The sequence below is a fragment of the Saimiri boliviensis genome, chromosome 2, assembly GCF_048565385.1.
Source record: "Saimiri boliviensis isolate mSaiBol1 chromosome 2, mSaiBol1.pri, whole genome shotgun sequence".
NCBI classification, from domain to species: domain Eukaryota; kingdom Metazoa; phylum Chordata; class Mammalia; order Primates; family Cebidae; genus Saimiri; species Saimiri boliviensis.
This window is the reverse complement of record NC_133450.1, coordinates 98,974,054-98,994,428: the sequence shown is the minus strand read 5'-3', so window position 1 is coordinate 98,994,428 and position 20,375 is coordinate 98,974,054. Positions and strand designations below refer to the sequence as shown.

The 20,375-nt window shown below is 39.6% G+C and overlaps 1 protein-coding gene across 2 annotated transcripts in view; it reads right to left on the bottom strand.

Moving 5' to 3' along the window:
• The window catches only part of SOS2 (SOS Ras/Rho guanine nucleotide exchange factor 2), a 118,393-nt gene that overhangs the window by 79,715 nt on the left and 18,303 nt on the right, over positions 1–20,375 (bottom strand). The window contains exons 2-3 of one of the 2 annotated variants that reach the window (XM_074393966.1): positions 2,449–2,574; positions 969–1,082 (exon numbers count right to left, since the gene is read on the bottom strand). In XM_074393966.1, coding sequence (XP_074250067.1) covers positions 969–1,082; positions 2,449–2,574 — 240 coding nt within the window. The remainder of the gene's footprint in view (positions 1–968; positions 1,083–2,448; positions 2,575–20,375) is intronic. The other variant, XM_039468995.2, reaches the window with a different exon arrangement.

Sequence of the window (20,375 nt, the reverse complement as noted above, 5' to 3'; positions counted from 1 at the left end):
GAACATTTTATTTGTTGTTTTTTGAGACAGGGTGTCACTCTGTCACCCAGGCTAGAGGGCAGTGGCACCAAGATCTCAGTTCACTGCAGCCTCCACCTCCTGGGTTCAAGTGATTCTTGTGCCTCAGTCCCCCAAGTAGCTGGGACTACAGGTGTGCACTACTGCACCAGGCTAACTTTTGTATTTTTGGTAGAGATGTGGTTTCCCCGTGTTCCCCAGGCTGATCTCAAACACCTGACTTCAAGTGATCTATCCATCTTGGCCTCCCAAAGTGCTCAGATTATAGGCATGAGCCACCATGCCCACTCTCAAAGAGAACATTTTTATAATCTTGATCTCCATCCCTCACAGGCAACTACCATTCTGATTTCTACCTCCACTGGCTTTAGCTGTTTCTAAATTTCATATACATGAAATCATACAATACAAACTTATTTGGGTCTGCTTTTTTTGCTCTATATAATGCCTGCGAGTGGCAGATATGTTACTGCTCATATCGATAGTTCATTTTTAAAATTTTATTACTGACTAGTATTCCCTTTTATGAATTTGCCATATTTATCTATTTTCTTGTTGACAAAAATTCAACTTGTTTCTAACTCTTGGTTATTATGAATTAAACCACCTGAGCATTCATGTGTGGGTCTCTTTGTGAACTTATCTTTTCATTCTCTAGGGTTAAATACTTAGAAACAGAACTACCGGGTCATATGCTACATATAGATTTAACTTATATGAAACCACTGGACAGTTTTCCAAAGTGATTATACCATTTCATATTCCCACCAGCAATGTTTAGGAGTTCTAGCTGAGGCTAGGCTCAGTGGTTCATGCCTGTAATTCCAGCACTTTGGGAGGTCAAGGTGGGAGGATCACTTGAGCCCAGGAGGTTGAGACCAGCCTGTGCAACATGGAGAAATCCGTATCTACAACAAAATTTAAATGTAGCTGGGAATGGTGGTACACACCTGTAGTTCCAGCCACTCAGGAGGCAGGATCACCTGAGCCCAGGAGGTTGAGGCTGCAGCGAGCCATGATGTGATTGTGCCACTGTACTCCAGTTCGGGTGACAGAGTGAGACCCTATCTCAAAAAAAAAAAAAAAAAGAAAAGAAAAGAAAAGAAAAAGAGTTCTAGATTCTCTATGTTCTCACCAACATTTGGTGTAATCAGTCTTTAATTTTATCCTTTTCAGTGGGTGTGAAATAGTATCTCATCATGGTTTTAAAATTCTATTTCCCTGATCACTCATGAGCTTCAATGCCTTTTCATGTACTTACTGGGTATTAGTATATCTTCTTCTACATGTGTCTGATCAAGACTTTTTTGAGAGGGAAAGGTATCTTTTTAATCAATGATTTGCAAGAATTTTTAATATATTCTGGATTCAAGCGCTACGTTTTCCACTAGACTGTGACTACATCTTTTTAATTTCTCATCGATTTTATTCTTTGTTTTGTTTTGTTTTTGTTGAGGCAGAGTTTTCTTCTCTCATACTGGCTAAAGTACAGTGGTATAAACATGGCTCTGCAGCCTTGATTTCTTGGGCTCAAGCAATCCTCAGTCTCACCCTCCAAGTAGCTACGACTACAGGCACATGCCATGAGGCCTGGCTAATTTTTAAAATTTTTTGTAGAGACAGGGTTTCCCTATATTGACCAGGCTGGTGTCAAACTCCTGAGCTCAAGCAATCCTCCTGCCTCAGCCACCCAAAGTACTGGAATTACAGGTGTGAGCCACCACATATGGCCTTATTCTTTAATACAAAGTACTAAGTTTTGAGTCCTCTCTAAAAAATATGTGCCTAGGCCAAGCATGGTGGCTCACACCTGTAATCCCAGCACTTTGGGAAGCCAAAGCAGGTAGATCACGAGGTGAGGAGTTTGAGATCAGCCTGCTCAATATGGTGAAACTCTGTCTCTACCAAAAATACGAAAATTAGCTAGGCGTGATGGCAGGTGCCTGTAACCCCAGCTACTCGGGAGGCTGAAGGAGGAGAATCACTTAAACCCGGGAGGTGGAGGTTGCAGTGAGCCGAGATTGTGCCACTGCACTCTAGCCTGGGTGGCAGAACAAGAATTGGCCTTAAGAAGAAAAAAAAAAAGTGCCTAACCCTAGGAGGTTATAAAGATATTTTCCAGAATTTCCTTCTAGAAACCTTGTAGTTTAGCTGTTATGTCTAAGGCTATGCTCCATTTTGAATTAATTTTTGTCTATGGCATGAGATAGGTTTCAAGGTTTTTTTCCCTCATAAATGTATCCAATTGTTCTAAGATTTTTTTTCTGGAAAACTTTCCTTTCCTCAATGCCTTGATGTTTCTGTCAAAAATGAACTAACCATATATATTATACATAATTTCAGTGGTTTTAGCTTCCACAATAATTTAGAATGATACAAAAATTAATTCATACAGTGGTTGACTTCTTGAAATAATAAAATAATTTTTACCTCCACATCTTGAACAGTCCTTGGCTGGGCCATGCATAATTTATTAAGCAGCTGAAAAATCAGCTCTTCAATATAATAGAGAGACTCTTCATTAGCTGAGAGATTGGGATGCACTTGTTCCTGAACCTTTAAAAAAAAGTTATCAGTTAAAGTATTGGCAAAATAATATGAATTGAACAAAAGTCAGAGAATCTTACATGTAATTAATATTTTACTATAATGATTACTCAAAACAGACATAAAACACAAAATGAAGAAAAAACTATTTGTTGGTTTCTGTAAACTTTTCTTAACCCACAGAGCAGTAATTCTTACACATTTTTAGGCCCTTTGAAAAATCTATGGAAAGCCATTGAACCCTCTCTTCCCTATCACCAAAAAGCATATACACATAAAATACTCCATACAATTTCAGAGGAATTGTGGATACCCTGAAGTCAATAAACCTACTTGAAGTCTATGCGGTAGGTCATGAATCCCAGTTAATAAAGGTACCTCTGAAAAACCATACTCCTTTACAAACTATAGAGGTGCTCTGTGAAACAGGTGCTACTCAGCTTTTATAATAGCATTGTCACCACCGGCTATGCTGGGTCCCCCATTTTCCCTTTCTTTAAAGAAGTTGTCCTTCGAGGAATAGACGTTTTTGTTTCTAAATTTTCTGTCCTAAAAAATAATCCAGCCTGACTGGATATAAGAAATATGGTAAATAATAGTGCCTAGCACACAGTAGGTGTCCTATAAATATTCGTTAGAAGAAATAACACAAAGTATTGCTTTCTTTTCTTTTCCTTTTTTTTTTTTTTTTTTTTGGTCAATGGTTGGTTTAGTGGTGTGCACGTGATCCAGATGTCCTAACATCAGATTAAATCATTAACTTCAATGCTGCTTTCTTTGTGAGGAGGGTTTTAAATTACTTTTGTCTAACTATGAGGCTATTCAAGTTACCTATTACTTTTTGTGTTAGTGCTTCTGATATCCTCCTGATATCATGGCATAAAAAGTTAAAGCAGTCATATTTTTTTCCTTTTTTTTTTTTCCTTTTTTTTTTTTTTTTCCACTCTTGTTGCCCAGGCTGGAGGGCAATGGTGCAATCTTGGCTCACCGCAACCTTTGCCTCCCAGGTTCAAGCGATTCTCCTGCCTCAGCCTTCCAAGTAGCCAGGATTACAAGCATGCACCACCATGCCAGCTAATTTTGTATTTTTAGTAGAGATGGTGTTTCTCCATGTTGGTCAGACTGGTCTTGAACTCCCGACCTCAGGTGATTTGCCCACCTCAGCCTTCCAAAGTGCTAGGACTACAGGTGTGAGCCACCACACCCAGCCTTCTTTTCTCTGTTTGAGACAGGGTCTCACTCTGTCACTAGGGTCACTGAAACTCAATCTCCCTGGATTCAAGCGACCCTCCCACCTCAGTCTCCCAAATAGCTGGGCCTACAGGTGTGTGCCACCACGGCCTGGCTAATCTTTAAAATTTTTTTTGTAGAGCTGAAGTCTCACCATGTTGCCTAGGCTGGTCTCCAACTCCTGGGCTCAATTGATCCTCCCACCTCAGCCACCCGAAGTGCTGGCATTAAATGCATAAGCCACTACACCCAGCCGGCTTTAACTTTTTTTTTTTTTTTTTTTCTGAGACAGAGTCTTACTCTGTTGCCAAGGCTGGAGTTCAGTGGTGCAATCTCAGCTCACTACAACCTCCACCTCCCAGGTTCAAGTAACTCTCCCACCTGAGTCTCACAAGTAGCTGGGACTGCAGGTGCACGCCTCCAAGCCCAGCTAATTTTTTTGTATTTTTAGAAGAGATGGGGTTTCCCTGTGTTGCCCAGGTTGGTCTCAGGCATCCACCTGCCTCAGCCTCCCAAAGTGGTAGGATTACAGGTGTGAGCCACCGCACCCAGCCCTGCTTTAACTTTTTATGCCATGGTATCAGGAGGATATCAGAAGCACTAATACAAGAAGTAATAGGTAACTTGAATAGCCTCATAGTTAGACAAAAGTAATTTAAAACCCTCCTCACAAAGAAAGCAGCATTGAAGTTAATGATTTAATCTGATGACTCAAAATTTACCAGAGAAATCTTCCTAACATCTGGATCACATGCACACCACTAAACCAACCACTGACAAAGATTCGATTTAGACTTTGACATTTCCTAAAGGATCCATGCCTGTGAGAGTTAAAAAAAAAAATTAGCATAGGAATGGTTGCTAATACCTGTAATCCCAGCATTCTGGGAAGCAAGGCGGGTGGATCACCTGAGGTCAGAAGTTTGAGACCAGCCTGGCCAACATGGTGAAACTAAAAATACAAAATTAGCCAGGTGTGATTGATGGTACATGCCTGTAATCCCAGTTACTTGGCAGGCTGAGGCAGAATTGCTTGAACCTGAGAGACGGAGTTTGCAGTGAGCAGAGATCCCACCACTGCACTCCAGCCTGGGCGACACAGCAAGACTTTGTCTCACAAACAAACAAACAAAAGGGAGGGGGCCAAGGTGGCCGTGAGAAGGCAACACCGGAATGCAACTCCCGGGGAATGAGATGCAGAAGGCTAGAGGACTCCAGGATTCCAAACAAGGTGCTGGGTTCGTTTTGGTGGGACTAACAGGGCACTGAAAATAGCCCAGGGAAGACGCCACAGTGCGAGAGCCACCCAGGGAGGCAAATCAAGAGAGGGGACACGGCCCCACCTGAAATGTGCAGCCAGGTTGGAGGGTCGGGGGACTCACTCGGGGCTCCGATTCGGATCCTGTGCTTACCTCATCCCTCATACAACCCACAGTCCACGAGAGACCTGCCAGACCATGGGGCGCCATGGGCTGTCAATTCAAATCTAAGCAGCAGCTCCCGCCCAGCCCGGCAAGTTGTGGCAGGTACCTGGGCGGAAGTTTGGACTAACGCCAGCGGGACGGACAGTCCCACAGGGAGAGGCAGTTTCTTGAAAGCAGCGAAACAGACCATAAGGCCTGGCAGGCCCCACCTCCACAGAACTCAAACGAAGCCCTCGCCAGAGAGCTTCGCAGCAAATACACCAGTTTGACCCCAACCAGGAAGATCGAGCTCTAGGACAGATGCCATTGGGAAGGCGGGGCCAATCCCACCTGCAAACAAACTCCAGGGAAGGACCACCCACCCAACAACCTGACTGAACTCAACAGAGCCCAGCAACGCCCTCTACAGGCCAACGAAAATAGAGCTCGAACCTCAACAGAGAAAACGTCACTCAGAGATTCCTCCTGAAATCACCAGATCAAAGGGACATAAATCCACCAAGATGGGGAAAAAAACAGCGCAAAAAGGATAAAAACCATCAAAAAACAGAACACCTCTTCTCCTACCAGGGATCAAAAAAGGACAGAGAATGAATTTGATGAAATGACAGAAATAGGATTCAGAAGGTGGGTAATAGCAAACTTCTCTCTGAGTTAAAAGACCATGTTCTAACCCAATGCAAAGAAACTCAGAACCTTGAAAAAAGGTTAGACAAAATGCTAGCTAGAATAACCAGCTTAGAGAAGAACATAAATGACTTGATGGAGCTAAACAACACAGCACAAGAACTTTGCAAGGCATACACAAGTTTCAATAGCCAAATTGATCAAGCAGAAGAAAGAGTATCAGAGACTGAAGATCAGATCAATGAAATAAAACAAGAGGGCAAGAATAGATTAAAAAAAAAAAAAAGAGTGAAAAAAATGAACAAAGCCTCCAAGAATTATGGGACTATGTGAAAAGACCTAACGTATGCTTGATCTACGTACCTGAATGTGACGGGGAGAATGAATCCAAGTTGAAAAACATTCTTCAGATATCAGTCAAGAGAACTTTCCCAACCTAACAAGGCAAGCCAACATTCAGATTCAGGAAATACAACGAATACCACAAAGATATTCCTCAATAATAGCAACCCCAAGGCACATAATTGTCAGAGTCACCAGGGCTGAAATGAAGGAAAAAATGCTAAAGGCAGCCAGAGAGAAAGGTCGAGTCACCGACAAAGGAAAGACCATCAGACTCACAGCGGATCTCTCAGCAGAAACCCTACAAGCTAGAAGGGAGTGGGTGCCAATATTCAACATCCTTAAAGAAAAGAACTTTCAACCCAGAATTTCATATCTTTTCAAACTAAGCTTCATAAGTGAAGGAGAAATAAAATCCTTTACGAACAAGCAATCGCTGCAAGATTTCATCGCTACAATACCTGCCTTACAAGAGCTACTGAAGGAAGTACTAAACAGCAAAAGGAACAACCAGTACCAGCCACTGCAAAAACGTACCAAATGGTAAAGAACAACAATGCAATGAAGAAGCCACGTCAACTAACAGGCAAAAAAACCAGGCAGTAACAAAATGGCAGGATCAAATTCAAACATAACAATATTAACATTGAATATAAATGGACTAAATGCCCCAATCAAAAGACACAGACTGGCAAACTAAATAAAAAGTCAAGATCCATCAGTGTATTGTATTCAGGAGACCCATCTCACATGCAAAGACTCTCAAAGACTCAAAATAAAGGGATGGAAGAAGATTTACCAAGCAAATGGAGAGCAAAAAAAAGCAGGGGTAGCAATCCTATTCTCTGTTAAAATGGACTTTAAACCAACAAGGATCAAAAGAGACAAAGAAGGGCATTACATAATGGTAAAAGGTTCAATGCAACAAGAGCTAACTATCCTAAATATATATGCACCCAATGCAGGAGCACCCAGATACATAAAGCAAGTTCTTAATGACCTACAAAGAGACAGACTCCTGCACAACAATAGTGGGAGACTTTAACACTCCACTGACAATCTTGGACAGAACAATGAGACAGAAAGTCAACAAGGATACCCAGGACTTGAACGCAGATTTGGACCAAGTGAACTTAATAGATGTTTACAGGACACTCCACCCCAAATCCACAGAATACTCATTCTTCTCAGCACCATATTGCACTTACTCCAAAAATGACCACACAATTGGAAGTAAATCACTCCTCAGCAAATACAAAAGAACAGAAATCATAACAAACCATAGTGCAATCAAATTGGAACTCAGGATTAAGAAAAGCACTCAAAACTGCACAATCACATGGAAACTGAACAACTTGCTCCTGAATGATGAATGGATAAACAATGAAATGAAGGCAGAAATAAAAATGTTCTTCAAAACCAATGAGAATGAAGACACAATGTATCAGATCCTATGGGACATATTTAAAGCAGTGTCTAGAGGGAAATTTATAGCAATAAATGCCCACATGAGAAACAAGGAAAGATCTAAAATCGATACCCTATCATCCAAATTGAAAGAGCTAGAGGAGCAAGATCAAAAAAACTCAAAAGTAAGTGGAAGACAAGAAATAATTAAGATCAGAGCAGAACTGAAGGAGACAGAGAGACAAAACACCCTTCAAAAGAATCAATAAATCCAGGAGCTGGTTTTTTGAAAAGATCAAGAAAACAGACAGACTGCTAGCTAGACTAATAGAAAGAGAGAAGAATGAAATAGATGCAATAAAAAATAACACAGGGGAGATCACCACCGATTCCTCGGAAATACAAACTACCATCAGAGATTACTACAGATAACTCTATACATATAAACCAGTAAATGTGGAAGAAATGGATAAATTCCTGGACACTTGCACACCTCCAACACTAACCCAAGAAGGTGAAACCACAAACAGACCAATAACAAGGGCTAAAGTCGAGGCAGCAATTAATAGCTTACCAACCAAAAAAAGTCCAGGTCCAGGCAAGTTCACAGCCAAATTCTATCAGACATACAAAGAGGAGCTGGTACCATTCCTGTTGAAACTATCCCAAATACAAAAAGAGGAAATCCTCCCTACCTCTTTCTATAAGACCAACATCATCCTGATACCAAAATCTGACAGAGACACAATCAAAAAAAAAAAAAAAAAAAACTACAGGCCAATATCCATGATGAACATTGATGCAAAAATCTTCAATAAAATACTGGCAAACCAAATCCAACAGCACATCAAAGAGCTTATCCACCATGATCAAGTACGCTTCATCCTGGGGATACAAGGTTGGTTCAACATATGCAAATCTATAAACGTAATTCACCACATAAACAGAACCAAAGACTAAAACCACATGATATCTCAATAGATGCAGAGAAGGCCTTCAACAAAATTCAACAGCCCTTTATGCTAAAAACTCTCAATAAACTATGAATGTATCTCAAAACAATAAAAGCTATTTACGAGAAACCCACAGCCAATATCATACCGAATGGGCAAAAACTAGAAGTATTCCCTTTAAAAACTGGCACTAGACAAGGATGCCCTCTCTCACCACTCCTATTCAATATAGTATTGGAAGTTCTAGCCAGAACAATTAGACAAGAAAAAGAAAGAAAGTGCATTCAATTAGGAAAAGAAGAAATCAAATTGTCCCTATTTGCAGAGGACATGATCATGTATTTAGAAGACCCCAACGTCTCAGCCCAAAACCTCCTCAAGCTGATAAGCAACTTCAGCAAAGTCTCAGGTTACAAAATTAATGTACAGAAATCACAAGCATTCCTATATGCCAATAACAGACAAACAGAGTGCCAAATCATGAGCAAACTCCTATTTAAAACTGCTACAAAGAGAATAAAAACCTAGGAATACAACCAACAATGGATGTAAAAAATCTCTTCAAGGAGAACTGCAAACCACTGATCAAGGAAATAAAAGAAGACACAAATAGATGGAAAAACATTCCATGCTCATAGTTAGGAAGAAATCAATATTGTGAAAATGGCCACACTGCCCAAAGTAATTTATAGATTCAATACTATCCCCATCAAGCTACCATTGATCTTCTTCACCAATCTGGAAAAAAGAAACTTTAAACTTCATATGGAACCAAAAGAGAGCCCACATAGCCAACCGACAATTCTAAGCAAAAAGAACAAAGCTGGAGGCATCATGCTACCTGGCTTCAAACTGTACTACAAGGCTACAGCAAGCAAAACAGCATGGAACTGGTACCAAAACAGAGATATAGAGCAATGGAACACAACAGAGGCCTTGGAAGCAACACCACACATCTACAACCATCTGATCTTTGACAAACCAGACAAAAACAAGCAATGGGGAAAGGATTCCCTGTTTAATAAATGGTATTGGGAAAACTGGCTAGCCATATGCAAGAGCTGAAACTGGACCCCTTCCTTACATCTTATACAAAAATTAACTCCAGATGGATTAAAAATTTAAACCTAAGAACTAACACCATAAAAACCCTAGAAGAAAACCTAGGCAGCAACATTGAGGACATGGGCACAGGCAAGGACTTCATGACTAAAACACCAAAAGCAAAGGCAACAAAAGCCAAAATAGACAAATGGGATCTAACTAAACTTACGAGCTTCTGCACAGCAAAAGAAACGATCATTAGAGTGAACCGGCAACTAACAGAATGGGAAAAAATTTTTGCAATCTACCCATCAGACAAAGGGCTAATATCCAGAATCTACAAAGAACTAAAGCAGATTTACAAGAAAAAACAAACCCATTCAAAAGTGGGCAAAGGATATGAAAGAGACACTTTTCAAAAGATGACAAATATGCAGCCAACAAACATGAAATGCTTATCATCATTGGTTATTAGAGAAATGCAAATCAAAACCACACTGAGATACCATCTCACACCAGTTAGAATGGCGATCATTAAAAAATTTGGAGACAACAGATGCTGGAGAGGATGTGGAGAAAAAGGAACACTTTTACACTGTTGGTGGGAGTCTAAATTAGTTCAACCATTATGGAAGACAGTGTGGCAATTCCTCAAGGATCTAGAAATATAAATTCCATTTGATGCAGCAATGCCATCACTGGGTATATACCCAAAGGGTTATAAATCATTCTATCATAAAGACACATGCACACGTATGTTCGTTGTGGCACTGTTTATGATAGCAAAGACCTGGAACCAATCCAAATGCCCATCAATGACAGACTGGACAAAAAAAATGTGGCACATATACACCATGGAATACTATGCAGCCATAAAAAATGACATGCTCATGTCCTTTGTAGAGACATGGATGAATCTAGAAACCATCATTCTCAGCAAACTGACACAAGAGCAGAAAACCAAACACTGCATGTTTTCACTCATAGGCTGGTGATGAACAACAAGAACACTTGGGCACAGGTAAGGGAACAACACTCACAGGGATAGGTGGGGAAGGAGAGGGGAGGGAAGGGGAGGGACAGCAAGGGAGGGTGGGATAACACAGGAGAAATGCCTGATGCAGGCAACGGGGTGGAGGGTGGGGGGTGGAGACAGCAAACCACCATGGCATATATGTACCTATGAAACAATCCTGTAGGATGCAGGATGTGCACATGTACTCCAGAGCCGCGCCACCCCCCCCAAAAAAATTAGCATGAAACTGTGCATTACAGCCTCATATTTTGTAAGTCAATAAATTGAATTTATAGTACAAAGTCCTTCTTCTATTCTTAATATTAGTTAGTTGTGTGTTCTTTTTTTTTCTTGATCAGCATCTCAGAGGTTTAGCAATGTTTGATTAAGAACCAACTCTGGGCTTTTATGGGCCTATCTGAGTTTGTTTTATATGTCATTTATTTTTGCTTCATCTTCATTACTTCTTCTGCTTTTTATGCTCTTTTGCCAACTTCTTGAGATGGATACTTTGCTTGTTTTTGTCAGCCTTTCTTTTCTAATATGTATGTTTTCTCTAAAACTGCTTTAGTAAAAACTCACAGATTTTCATATAGAATATTTTTGTAATTATGCAGTTCAAAATACTGTCTATCCCTCAGTATCTGTGGGAAATTTATTCCAGGACACCTGTAGATACCCAAATCCATGTATGCCCAAGTCCTTTATATATAATGGTGTAACATTTGGATACAACCTACAAACATCCTGTTATGTACTTTAAGTCATCTCTAGGTTACTTACAACACCTAATACAATGTAAATGCTATGTAATAATGGTTATATTATATTGTTTAGGAAAAAATGACAAGAAAAAAGTCTGTATGTGTTCAGTACAAATGAAACTATCCATTATTTTCCCAAATATTATTGATCTGAGGTTGGCAGAATCTATGGATTAAGAACCCAAGGATAAGAATGGTGAAGTATCAGTGAGGATGTGTGTTTGAAGATGGAAAAAAAGAAAGAAAGAAAAAAGAATAACTATAGTTTCCAATTTCCATTATGGTTTCTTCTTTCACCTTAAGAATCTAGAAGCAAATTTCTTAATTTCTAAACATACAAGTTTTTTTAAAGGTTTTTAAAATTGATTTCTAGAATAATCACGTGGTCAGAAAACATACTTTCTTTTTCATTTTTATTTACTTATTTAATTTTTTTGAGACAGGATCTAATTCTGTCACCCAGGTTGGAGTGCAGTAGTGCAATCACAGCTCACTGTAGCCTTGACTTCAAGCTGGTCTTAAACTCGTGAGCTCAAGCTATCCACCCACCTCTGCCTCCCAAAATGCTGGGATTACAGGCATGAGCCACCGTGTCTTGCCAGAAACATACTTTCTTCTAAGATTTCCTTTTTTTGAAATTCGTTGAGACTTGCATTATAGCCTATTATATGGATCTACCTGACTTCATTGACAAACTCGTCAAACATTAAGGAAGTAATCCAACAATTTTAAGCAAACATTTAGAAATTTTTTTAAAAAAAGATAAACTCTCCAAATTATTTTGGGACTAGCCTTTATATAAAATTCAAAAAGAAAGATGAAAATTTTAGGCCATTTTCAGCTGAATACAGTGGTTCATGTCTGTAATCCCAACACTTTGGGAGGCCAAGGTCAGATGATCACTAGAGGCCAGAAGTTCCAGACCAGCTTGGGCAACAAAGCAAGACCCCATCTCTCCAAAATAAAAAATTAGCTGGGCATGGTGGCACATGCCTGTAGTCCCAGCTACTCAGGAGGCTAAGGTGGGAGAATCACTTCAGTCCAGAAGGTCAAGGCTACAGTGAGCCATGATGATACCATTGTGCTCCAGCCTGGGTGACAGAGCAAGACCTCATCTTTAAAAGAAAAGAAAATTATAGGCCATTTCACTTATGAATCCAGGGGGAAAAAAAAAAAAGCCTGAGTAAAGTGTCACCTAACTAAATTCCATAATATATACAAATAAGATTACACAAGCACAGCTGAGTACAGTGGCTCACACCTGTAATCTCAGCACTTTGGGAGGCCAGAGGTATGTGGATCATCTGAGGTGAGGAGTTGAAGACCAGCCTGGACAATACGGTGAAACCCTGTCTCTACTAAAAATACAAAAATTAGCTGGGCATGGTAGCGCGCACCCATAATACCAGCTACTTGGATGGCTGAGGCAGGAAGGAGAATCGCTCGAACCCAAAATGTCAGCTACTTGGGAGGCTGAGACAGGAAGGAGAGTCGCTTGAACCCAAAGGTAGAGGTTGCAGTGAGCTGAGATCGTGCCATTACACTCCAGCCTGGCCAATGAAGCAAGACTCCATCAGAAAGAAGAGGAGGGAGAGAGGGAGTGAGAGGGAGGCGGGGAGGGAGAAAGAAAGAGAGAGAGAGAGAGAGAGAGAGAGAGAGAGAGATTCCTTCTCTCTGCCTGACTGTATTTAAGTTGGGACATCAGTTTTCTGCCTTCAGATTCAAACTGGAATTTATGCCATCAGCTCTTCTCAGGCCTTTAGACAAAGAATCATACCATTGGCTTTTCTGGGTCTGCAGCTTGCCAAATGCTGATCTTGGACTTCTCAGCCACCATTAACTCATGAACTAATTTCCTTACAATAAATGTCATGTATATGTGTGTATATGTGTGTGTATGTATGTGCTATTGGTTGTTTCTCTGGAGAATCCAGACTAATGCACCTATGCAGGACTAAAATATTGTACAGACAAATCATCTGAATTCACAAAAAATAAACTTTTCTTTCCATGTACCAGCAACAAAGCTAGCAAACAAAATTTTTAGGCCAGGTGCGGTGGCTCACTCCTGTAATCCCAGCACTTTGGGAAGCTGAGGCAGGAGGATCACTTGAACCCAGGAGTTCAAGACCAGTATAGGTGAGGAGGTTAAACCCACCTCTACAAAAAATTAGCCAGGTATGGTAGCATGCACCTATAGTCCCAGCTACATGCAAGGCTGATACAGGAGGTCAAGGCTGCAGTGAGCCATGACTGTGCCACTGCATTCCAGCCTGGGTGAGAGTCAGACCTTGTCTCAAAAAAACAAAAAAAAAAACAAAAAGCAATTTGAATAGCATATAATTTAAAATATCATGTGCTTTGGAGTGCATGGTAAGGTTCACATGACCCCTAAGAAGAAAACTGGACTTTAAGAAAAATTAAAATATAAATAAATGAAAAATGATACCATGTTGGTCAACTGTCAGACTTAATATTACTATTGTATATATATGAATTCTCTCAAAATTGATCCATGCAGTTACAAAGTCACAATCAAAACCAAGCAGGTTATTTTGCTAAAAATGTCAAGATAATTTCAGAAAGCACATAAAAATGCAAAAGGCTAAGAACATCAGTCATACATTCTTTCGTTTTAATTATTGACAACAAAGTCATATACTTGTAAGAAAGTACAAGAATTTGCTACAATGGTTGTCAGGATTTATTACAGAGCTATTGTAATGCAGAATGTGACAATGGCATAAGGATAGAGAAAGAAATCAATGGGACATAACAGAGTCCACAAACATGCCCACATATATACAGACCCTTATTTACAAAGATGGCGCTGCAGAGTATGAGGTGGGACAGAGAGTTGCAGGAAGAGAAGTGCATGAATAGTGTTAAACCACTATAGACAAATAAAATCAACTCCTGCGTCATACTTTGCCCAAAAAATCAATCCTAGCTGCATTTCAGGCCTAGTAAATAAATACACCCAATAAAGCTCTGACAGTGTAAAACTAGATAATATCTGCATGATTTCAGAATTGAAAAGGACTTCTTACATAGGACACAAAAATTACTAGCTATGAAGGAAGGAACTGATACACTTTACATTAAACTTTAAAATTTAGGTTTATCAAAAGACATCTTTAAGAAAGTAAAAAGGCAAGTTACGGAGTTGGAAAAGATATATGTGGTATATATAACAAAAGGCTCATATCCAGCATATATGGATAACTCCTAAAAGTTCAGTAAGAAAAAAAATGATAAAAATCCTCAGAGAAAATAAATGGGCCAAAAACCCCTTAAACTAGCACTTCACAAAAGAAGAAATTCAAATAGCCGATATATATTGAAAAGTGCACTAGCTCTTTAGTAATCAGAAAAATGCAAATTAAACCACCATGAAAACTATCCACTCAACAGACAGCAAAACTAAAAATTCTGATAATGCCGAATGTTGGTAACTAAGTGGAGCAATCGGAACTATCACACACTGCTACTGGAATGTAAAATGGCTCAATCACTTTCAAAAATGTTGCCATTAAGTACTAAAGTTCAAGATATGTCTACTCCATGACTGAGCAATTCCACTATAGGATATACATATATATATTGAGGATAGATTTACATATATTTCTTTAGAGCTATATGGTCCAATATAATAGACACTAGCCTCCTGTGGGTACTGAACACCTGAAATGTAGCTCCACTGAGTTGAAATGGGATGTTGGTGTAAAAAACAAACCAGATTCAAAGATTTACTATTAAAATAAGAAGTTGAATATCTCACAGTGCTGACAGTGTGCCGTCTTCTAACCTGAGTGTTAAACATGTGTTCCTTAAATTGTATATTTATCCTTTATACATTTTCTGATACACGCTGAAATGATTAGATTTATTGGGTTAAATAAAACATACTATTAAAATCAACTTCATCTGTTTCTTCTTACTTTTCAATTGTGGCTATGATAATTTTCTTTTTCAACTTTTATTTTAGATTAAGGGGGTACACGTGCAGATATTGTTACCTATGTATATTGTGTCATGCTGAGGTTTGGGTTACAAATGATCCCATCACCCAGGTACTGAGCACAGTACTCCCCCTTCTATTAGTCTCAGGTGTCTACTATTGACATTTTTATGTCCATAAGTACCCCATGTTTAGCTCTCACTTGTAAGAACACGCAGTATTTGGTTTTTGGTTCCTGCATTAATTCACTTAGGAGGGAAATTTTTATTTTACTTTTTATATTTAAAATTTTTTTTTTAATTTTTGAGACAGGTTCTTGATGTGTTGCCCAGGCTGATTTTGAACTTCTGGACTCAAGCAATCCTCCTGCCTTGGCCTCCCAAAGTGCTGGGATTACAGGCATGAGTCACCATGCCCAGCCTAGAAGGGAAAGTTTTAAATTACACGTGTGGTTCACATTATATCTCCTCTAGACAGCACTGCTCTAGGGAAATGAGCACACGTGTTTACCAGAAGACATACGCTAGGAAGGCTCATAAATAACATTATTAGTAATACCTTATAAAACTAGAAAAGAATTCAAATATTCATCTAGTATGGGACAGATAAATTGTGGCTTATTAATACAATAGAATATATACAGGCAAAAAAAATGCAGTAACAATGACAGCTACATAAAATGTGGATGCATCTTGAAAATAATGTTGGCAGAAAGAAGCCAGATAAAAAGAATACATATGATGGGATTCCATTCACAAAGTAAAACAAAATTAAATACAAAAATAAAAAATAAACAAAGAGAAAATTAAACAATGGTGGTAAGGGATACATGCTGAGATGGAAAAACTGTAAAGAAAATAAAAACAGTGATTACCATAAAAGCGGTTACCTTTTGGAGAGGTATTCTGAGAATAGTGCTGACAATGTGCTGTCTTCTAACCTGAGTGTTAAACATGTGTTCCTTAAATTGTATATTTATCCTCTACACATTTTCTGATTATAAGTTACATTCCACCATAAATAAGATTTTTAAAACCTTTTTTGAGAATCATCTAGCAAACAGAGGAAATTGATGGGATAAATTATCAATAAAATAAGTTTAAAGGGCTTTTCTTGTGCCATATCACTGAACAAAATTTAAATGTCAGGACACTGGAGACAAAGAGAATATCCTGTAAGTTTGGGAGGACAGGGAAGTGAGGAGGAGCAGATTATATACAAAAAGTAGACATTAGCTCCAGACTTCAACACTAATACTTAGAAGCTAGATGGCAATGATGGTTCATCCTGGAATCCAAAATACCAACAATATTTAACAAATGCCATGCTAAAATGACATTCTTTTTTTTTTTTTTTTTCTGACACGTAGTTTCATTGTCTCGTCCATGCTGGAGTGCAACAGCATGATCTCGGCTCACTGCAACCTCTGCCTCCCAGGTTCAAGTGATTCTCCTGCCTAAGCCTCCTAAGTAGCTGGAACTACAGGTGTGCATGACCATACCAGGCTAAGTTTTTGTATGTTTAGTAGAGACAGGGTTTCACCATGTTAGCCAGGATGGTCTCAATCTCCCACCTTGTGATCAGCCTGCCTGAGCCTTCCAAAGTGCTGATTTTAGGCATAAGCCACCACGCCCAGCCCACATTCTTAGATAAAATAAGGTCAAAAACTTTATCTCCTACATAGTCTTTCTCTTTAAGGTTCTATGATTTGTACTACACTAAAACAACAATATAAGTCAAGAAAGAAAAAATATAGAATAAAGGAAATAAAGGGATCAATAGAGAAGAAAGGCTAAAGGAATGCCCAGGATAAAATGAAAGGAAATTATAGGATGAGAGCTGTACAACAGAAACAAAGGTGACCAGTCCAGACTAGTGCAGATCAGAAGGCTCTGGGAGAGACTGTCTCGAGAAAACAAACTTGACAGAGTATATGATGGAGCGAAAATCTTGATAGAATATTTAGAAAAATGGTAGAAAGTTTGAATTTGGTAATAAGTATACTGTATAGAAAAACATACAGGCCGGGCGCGGTGGCTCAAGCCTGTAATCCCAGCACTTTGGGAGGCCGAGGCGGGTGGATCACGAGGTCGAGAGATCGAGACCATTCTGGTCAACATGGTGAAACCCCGTCTCTACTAAAAATACAAAAAACTAGCTGGGCATGGTGGCTCGTGCCTGTAATCCCAGCTACTCAGGAGGCTGAGGCAGGAGAATTGCCTGAACCCAGGAGGCGGAGGTTGCGGTGAGCCGAGATCGCGCCATTGCACTCCAGCCTGGGTAACAAGAGCGAAACTCTGTCTCAAAAAAAAAAAAAAAAAAAAAAAACATACAAACGGCCAGGTGCGGTGGCTCACACCTGTACTCCTAGCACTTTGGGAGGCCGGGGTGGGTGGATCACAAGGTCAGGAGATCGAAACCATCCTGGTCAACATGGTGAAACCCCATCTCTACTAAAAATAGGAAAAATTAGCTGGGCATGGTGGTGCGTGCCTGTAATCCCAGCTACTCAGGAGGCTGAGGCAGGAGAATTGGTAACTCCAGTAAAAGCAGTAAGTTAGAAAAGAAAAAGCAGATTATATAGCATTTACAGGCCAGGTGTGGTGGTTCACACCTATGATCCCAGCACTTTGGGAGGCCAAGGTATGGGTAGATCACTTGAGGCCAGGAGCTCAAGACCAGCCTGGGCAACAAAGTGAAATCCTGTCTCTACTAAAAATACAAAAAGTAGCTGGGCATGGTGGTGAATCCCTGTAGACACAGCTACTGGGGAGGCTGAGGCAGGAGAATCGCTTGAACTGGGGAGGTGGAGGTTGCAGGGAGTGGAGATTGCGCAACTGCACTGCAGCCTGGGTGACAGAGTGAGACCCTGTCCCTCCTCCCCCCAAAAATAGCATTTACAGTCATAATCAAGCAAACTTTGAAAATTAATCCAACTCAAATTAAGATATAACTATGAAGTGGGTGAAGTGACAGTAGAAAGTGTGTGTGTGGTTGGAGGGGAATGTATGTGCATATTTTTTCAGACGGAGTTTCGCTCTTGTTACCCAGGCTGGAGTGCAATGGCGCCATCTCGGCTTACCACAACCTCTGCCTCCTGGGTTCAGGCAATTCTCCTGCCTCAGCCTCCTGAGTAGCTGGGATTACAGGCACATGCCACCATGCCCAGCTAATTTTTTTGTATTTTTAGTAGAGACAGGGTTTCACCATGTTGACAGGATGGTCTTGATCTCTTGACCTCGTGATCCACCCGCCTCGGCCTCCCAAAGTGCTGGGATTACAGGCTTGAGCCACCAAGCCTGGCTGTACGTGCATATTAAAGAATATTAAATCCTTTATGCCACTGCACTCCAGCCTGGGCAACAGAGTCCCTGCCAAAAAAAAAAAAGAAAGAAAAGAAAGAAAGAAAGAATATGAAATCCTTACCCTCCATGGTAGGAAGTCAACTAACATCCAAAACAGAAAAAAAAAAAAAAACAAGAAATAGCAATATAAGCACTTTTTCTTTCTTAGAAATCTAGGAGTTAATAAAACAACTTTGAATAGTTAAGTCTCCAGGAAACAGAAAATTTTGTCTTTAAGGGAAAAGTAACACTATTTTTCATAACAAGTCTTACAGAGCAAAATATCTTTTTATTTATACAAATAATTTTGACAAAATACAAACTAATTGATAAAGAAAAATAATTGTGAATTGGAAAATGGGAAAGTAGAACAACATAAAGACTCTAAAGAAGTCTGGATCCAAAAAAAGACAGGTAGAAATTCATATAGGACTGATACCAAAAATAATAATAATAATAATAGGCTGGGCACGGTGGCTCAAGCCTGTAATCCCAGCACTTTGGGAGGCCGAGGTGGGTGGATCATGATGTCAAGAGATGGAGACCATCCTGGTCAACATGGTGAAACCCCGTCTCTACTAAAAATACAAAACATTAGCTGGGCATGGTCGTGCGTGCCTGTAATCCCAGCTACTCAGGAGGCTGAGGCAGGAGAATTGCCTGAACCCAGGAGGCGGAGGTTGCGGTGAGCCGAGATCGCGCCATTGCACTCCAGCCTGGGTAACAAGAGCGAAACTCCATCTCAAAAATAATAATAATAATAGTAATAATAATATAATAATAATAAGACTTTCTAATGTATTTCTATGTTAGAAATAGGTTTTTAACATATTTTCTAATAAATTCAAAATAGATTTTGGGGAAATAAATATTTCTTATACCCGGCTCTTCTTTAACACAGCCAGAGATAACTTGATTACATTTTAGCCACACATTTCTAATAGATCAATCAATTTTAAAAAGACACTTTTAGAAAAACAGACATTTAACTGGGTGTAGTAGGGTGCCTGTAGTCTCTGCTACTCTAGTAGCTGAGGTGGGAGGATTTCTTGAGCCTAGGAGTTTCAGGCTTTTAAACATAATAAGACTCCATCTCTAAATAAATAAACAAATATTTATATTGCAAGTGTGGCAGTGGACTTCGTAAGCGCATTTCTTTTTTTTCTGTTAAAGATGGGGCCTACCTAAAGTGCTCAGGCTGGTCTCCAACTCCTTGGCTCAAGCAATCCTTCTGCCTCAGGGCCCCCTCCCTGGAGCAAGATTGTTTCTTATAACATCTTTCCATAAAAAGCCAAGGGCCCCATACAGTGAAGGTGATTGTACATGAGAATTAAGATAATGTCTAACTGGGATGGATTTCTTTTCTGTGATTACGATTTTGTTAAATAAGCTACAAGGCAATTTTAACACCAAGCATCTAAGTTTCTTATGCCAAACTTCTTAATTTTAAATATGAAAAGTCATAAAAATACATACACAATGTTAAAATCTCACCCATAAATACGTAACAGGACATAAAGAGAACAATGGAAGAGAACCATACTTTACACTTCTACAGAGACAGTAAACCTAAAATTATCACAACAGAACCAATTTGCCTATCATATTTTTTTTGAAAGACTAGTCAGAAAAAGAGCAATTAAGATAATTTCCAGTCTTGAACAGTAGATTAACAAGTCAGACCTGTATTTTAGTTACA